The sequence below is a fragment of the Arvicola amphibius genome, chromosome 2 (genome assembly GCF_903992535.2).
Source record: "Arvicola amphibius chromosome 2, mArvAmp1.2, whole genome shotgun sequence".
Classification (NCBI taxonomy): domain Eukaryota; kingdom Metazoa; phylum Chordata; class Mammalia; order Rodentia; family Cricetidae; genus Arvicola; species Arvicola amphibius.
The window spans coordinates 107985688-107991479 of NC_052048.2; the positions used below are offsets into that span (position 1 = coordinate 107985688).

General features: G+C 46.8%; 1 protein-coding gene across 1 annotated transcript; it reads right to left on the minus strand.

Moving 5' to 3' along the window:
- Nucleotides 1–211: 211 nt before the first annotated feature.
- Nucleotides 212–1162, minus strand: LOC119807997 (olfactory receptor 10H2-like). Its single transcript, XM_038320274.1, has one exon. It carries the CDS (start codon nucleotides 1160–1162, stop codon nucleotides 212–214), a length of 951 nt encoding a protein of 316 aa, XP_038176202.1.
- Between the last annotated feature and the right edge of the window lie 4630 nt (nucleotides 1163–5792).

The window sequence follows — 5792 nt, forward strand, 5'->3', positions numbered from 1 at the left end:
GTTGATGATTTCCTAGTTCCAAACATACTAAAACAGGTGAAATATGCACTGTGATGAGTAAACTACATAGTACATGAACTATATCTCAACAGACATTTTACATCCCAGTAAACACTTAACGAGAACTCATAAACCAAAGAGAAGCTCTATACATTTACTGGGCATTGATAAAGTGATGAACCACATCTGCCAATCATTCCGTAAGGACCACTCAGTTGTTTGAGGAACATAATTTCCTGAGGAAGGCCTTCTTCATGGCATTCTTCAGCTCCTTGTTCCTGAGACTGAAGATGATGGGGCTGAGGAAGGGGGTAAGGACCGTGTAGGTGGTGGCCATGAGAGTATCACCTTCCTCAAAGTGGGGGCCTTTGGGCTTGAGGTAGATGACAGAGGCAAAGCCATAGTGCACAATCACCACTGTGAGGTGGGATGCACAGGTGGAGAAGGCTTTGTGCCGACCCTCGGCTGATGCTATCTTCAAGATGGCTGCCACAATGAAGGCATAGGAGAGGAGGATGAGGAGAAAGCATCCCAGGAGGTATGTGATGCACACCAGACCTACACCCAGAGCTACAACTGGCACATTACTTCCACAGGCCAGCTTCAACATAGGGGGCACATGACATAAGAAATGTTGAATCTGGTTGGGTCCACAGAAGGACAGGTGGAAAATGGAGGTTGTCACTATCAGCCCAACAGCTGAGCCTCCAGCCCAGGACCCAGCCAACATGAAGGCACAGCCCCGGGGGCTCATGAGCACATTGTAGCGCAGTGGGTGACAGATAGCCACATAGCGGTCATAGCCCATGATGGTAAGCAGCAAAGAGTGGGTGAATCCAAACATAAAGGAGAAGAACATCTGGTTGGCACAGGCCAGGAAGGTGATGGAATGATGGGTGGAGAGCAAGTCAACCAGCATGCGTGGGATGAAGGACAAGGTATAGAGGATCTCAGAGATGGAGAGAACACACAAAAAGAGGTACATGGGCGTGTGGAGACTCCGTTCACTCCAGATGGTGGCCATGATGAGCAGATTGCCCAGCAGTGTGAAGAGGTACATTAGTAGGATCACCACAAAGAAGACAGGCATGAGCTGCTGTGGGAAGTTGGAGAAGCCAATGAAGATGAATTCAGACACTGTGGTGTAGTTTGATCCTAGCATCTTGGTTGCACCTGATAGAGCAGGAATTAAACCACTTGTTTAGAAGCATGTCATCCCCGAGTGCTGTCAGGGCAGGTTTCCCGGAGAAAGTAGTATACCCATTCAAGTGATCAGTTAAAAGGATGTGTTACTCATTGTATGTGACTATACTTTTAGAACTTGGGAAGTAGAGGCAGTAAACTCATAAGTTCAAGGGCAACCTGGGCTACATAACAAGACCGTGTAAAACAAAAAACAATAATGTGTTGAGGTTTAAATGACATCTTAAGTGATCAGTGCCGATCCTGGCACACTGGGAATTTAATAAACAATATGAATGATTATTATTTTACATGACTACTGGTGTTACTATACAATCAACCCCACACTCTCTATCCCCTCCACGCTTTTCTGCTTTTACTCATATCAAGCTCTCCACTCTTCTCCCTATTTTCACACATCCAAACCCTTCAAGGTCTAAGTAGCATATCCGTCTGACTGGCAGCTTTGCTGCGAAGTCGCCCCTTCACTGAGAGTGGAAGAGGGGTGCAGGCTATGCTTAGTCACAACAGCTCACTAGTTTCATGACCTAGGACTGACTGCTCCCATCTCTGAGATGCAGAGCAATGAGCAACAATCTGTGAGAGTGATGTTGTGGGGTGTGTAACTGAGTTGATGAGCTCTAAGTGCTGAGCTGTGGAGTGGCATGACAGCAGCTTCGTGGAGCTGCATCCTCTGACACTAGCTGAGCCTTCTGCCTCTGGCTTTTTGCCAGTGCTATTCCCTCTTTGTCCACGACTTCTGTTACATTATGTTTTGGGGGACCGATTCTCACCATATAGATCTGGAATTTGGCATCTAGTCCAAGCAGACCTGGAACTCCTGATCGCTTTCACAAATGCCCATTGCACACTGACAGCCAAGCTAGTCTCTGCCTCTCCTCTCTCTCTTGATCCCTACCAGGATCTTCTCATCACCAATCTGTTTGATGCAGAACAGTGATTCTCTCTTCTCTGTCCCCAGTGGCATCTGTCACATCTGCCCCAATTTTCAGGGGGTGGGGGGTGGAGCTCTCCTCCTCTGTGTCCTAACAGGATCCTTATTCTCTGCTTCCCCTGCTGGTTCTTTGTCTTGATGCAAAGCACAGTTACTTCAAATTGCAAGATGAAGCAGTAGGTGAATGGTTTAAAAAAGGGGGACCCTCTGAACAATGTCATTCAGTAATGGAATACAGTACAGATCCTGCAGCAGTGTAAGGACCCTAGAAAATGGGGTACTGAGTGAATGAACCAGGCAGGGAGGAGCACATAGTGTGTGATTTTTTTTTTTTTGTTTTGAATGTTCTCACTAGGTAAATCCACAGGGAGAGAAGGCAGATTAGTGCCAGGAAATGGGGTAAAGTAGAATGGGAAGTACTTGCTAATGGGTTTTAGTCTGTCAGAATTTAATTTTTAAAATTTCTGTTGTTTTATGGCTTTCTTTGTTTTGAATATAACATTTTCTTTAATATTAGTAAAATAAAGTCTTGGCAATAATGAATGCCATAGATATGTAACATATCATTGTGAATCTCAAAAGAATAGAATACATGGCACAACATGACTGAGGTGGAAAATCTGATGTTAAGTAAAAGAACACAGAAAAGAGGCCATGTGAGTTCTGAATCTGTCCCTAGGAAATGTCCTTCACAGGCAGTGCACAGAGGTGGAAAGCAGATCCCAGGGCTAGAGGGACAGAAAGGAGGAGTGACTGCTACTGGTACCTCAAGAATAATGCAAAGTTTTTAAAATCGGATGGAGATAATGGTTGCCTAACACAGTGAGTGCGGTATATACCTCAGGGCTGATGCATTCAGACAGGTGAACTGTACATTATGTGGCTTTTACCTCACTTTTTAAAAAAGCAAAGTGAGAATCTGGAGGTAGTGGCTTATACCTGCAATTTCAGCACTGTGCACGGGAGGGTGAAGAAGGCAGGAGGATAGAAAATTCCAGTCCTTCCTGGACTACATAGTGAGAGTCTGAAGAGTTGGGGGCGTGAGAGGGCTTTTGAAGAGAGAAATGCGAGAGAACCAGAGAGATAGCGAGGACAAGAGAACTAGAGATAGAAAAAAGTGAACAAGAGAATAGAGAAATGGAGAATGAAAGACATGGAGGTAAAAATAGGAGAGAGAATACGAGAGATGGAGAGGAGGAATTAGAGATAGAGAGAAAAAGATCTCAGTTCCAGGACGCAGCCTTGGTGGGTGGTCGCGGTGGGAGGACTCTTGGGAAGCACTTTTTAGAGTTGTGCAGCCTTGGGAGCAGGAGTGCAGCACCCTCGCCCACACCCGCTAACCCACCTCTCACAAATTGACCTGTAGACTGTTAGCGAACTTAGAACGCTCACAGGATTCGCGTGCACATGAGCTACATAAAAAGCCGAACTCTTCTTACACAAACAGCAAGGTCTCACCCACCGAGATACACGCACACCTGCCCAGTACCAGCCCCTCCCGCCCCTAAGCACTTGTGGCTGCACATAGGCACACCCACTCTCAGAGCAATACAGAGGTTGGTAACTTATAGTCCTCTAGTACAAGCATTACGCTACCATCCGTGACGAGAAGCCCAAGGTTGTCCAGGGTGCTGGATCCTGGAATAGGGAGTCACACTTGTATGTTGATCGCTGCTTCATACTGGGTCCAAGGGTCACACTCAACAGTCCTCATGTCTCCCTAACCCACACCCCTTATGCTCTAGCTCTTCAGCGAAGCAACCTGGAAGTCACACACTGACTGGCGACAGCAGGAGCAGCTTTGAGGGGTAGCAGAGGAGATGCTGGACACCTCCCTCCCAGCTCACACCATGAGTTTTATAAGGGGGTGGGCAGGTTGAAGGCTGAGCCCTGGCTTTATCCTTGTACTCTTCAGATATTCCTCACAAAACGTTCTCTGGAGATCCCCAGGCAGAATGCACTCTGGGCTTCCCTGGGTACCCTGGAGATAATTTTAGGCCTCTAGAGCCTTCTTGGTGCCAGGCTTAGCTATGATCAGATTGCAGCTGCTCAAGCAGTCCTGGAACCTCCCGTGAAGACCCTTGGTGCCCAGGTCAGATCCCACAAAGAAGACAATTACCTTGCGGACTGAGTGATGAAGCAGGTGCATGGTCTGGACCACAGAAGAAAGGGAAAAGGGAGGGGCTTGTAACTGGAAGTCTGCTTTCCCTGTAGAGAGTAACCCTGCACCCATTCACATGCAAGAGTCCTAATTGCACTCAGTGGGTTATTTTAAAAGAGTAAAAAATCTTAAAGTAGGAGGAGGATGTGTTTGGAAGAAAGAGTTCTGAGTGAGTTGGAAGGGGACAGGAGAAAGGAATGTGGATAAATAGGATATGTGTGTGCGACGTTGTTAAAAAATACATTTAAAACTGTTTTAAAAGAAAATACAGTTTCTAAACTGAGACCTAGTTCATAGCACTAAGTTCTAAATAAATGTTAATTGATGGTTAAATGCTGTGTGTAAAAGAAGGAGAGGGAGAGGGAAGGAGGGAAGGAGGGGAGGAGGGAAGGAGAGAGAGAGAGAGACAGAGACAGAGACAGAGAGACAGAGAGAACCAAGTTCTTCTTTGGGCCAACCCTGAAGCCCTGAGTGAGTTTGGTCTGTAGGCCCACAAGCTGGAAGGGGTTTACTGATTTAGCCAAGCTGTCCTCAGACAACCACAGATGTGCCATGGTACCAACCTATGTCTGTGTGTACTGGCGCGCGCGCGCGCACACACACACACACACACACCCCACAAAGTTTAAATTTAAAAATTAGAAGAAATAATTTAAAAGACTAGCTCTTTCCTCCCCTTCCCTTCCATCGCTGGGCTCCTTGACTTTCTGAAAAGGATAGTGGACCATTTGACCTCACAGCCATAGGTGGACAGAGAAACTCCAAACAGAAAGTTGCCCGATAACACCTGTGGGCTGTGTTAAGCTTCTAGAATCTTCTAATAAGAGGATTCACATAGTAGGTCTCAACCACTCTGAGACTGTACAGGAAGTAACCTACAGCTGGAATCTTTCATCCCCAAAGTTCCTTTGTCTGCCCTATAAAACCCCAACCCTCTGTGCTACATGATCAGTTTCTACTCCCTGGGAGAGACTGTGGTCCTTCAGTGGCTCTGATTAAAGGAACAGTTCCACTTTCTAGAGAAGTCTGTCTGTTTCCTCCATTTCCAGCTCACCTCCATCAGTCCCCTCTAACAGTGTGCATATGCTACTCACATCTTCCAACTGACTTCTAGATCTGGACAGTTTCAGATCTGGGGTCAGGTGTGAGTCTACCAGTCCTAAAATCCAGGGTTCTGCTCTAGGTATGTCTAGGAAAGGAGTCAGAGTTGCCCTATGCTTGGCCCTGTCAGGAGCAGAGTGCTGGGGCCAGGACACAATCCCAGTGGCAGTGCCAAGGTTCTTCAGAAACTAGGCAGCCAGGAAGGATGGACTGGGGGCAATGGAAGAAACAGGTCAGTCTCAGCTCTTCTGACACCAAGGCTTGGGGTAGACTTTCCAGATGCTCTTGGATTTCCTGGTTCAAGAACCAGGATAGAGCTCACCAACCAACTCCTCGTGCTTATTCTCTGTGTCTTCATTCCCAAGACCCCCAGTCTGGTGCAAAAGCACCCTA

Bases quoted from the DNA above. Each gene is read 5' to 3' on its own strand.
- LOC119807997 (XM_038320274.1), bottom strand. From the start codon at position 1,162: ATGCTAGGATCAAACTACACCACAGTGTCTGAATTCATCTTCATTGGC.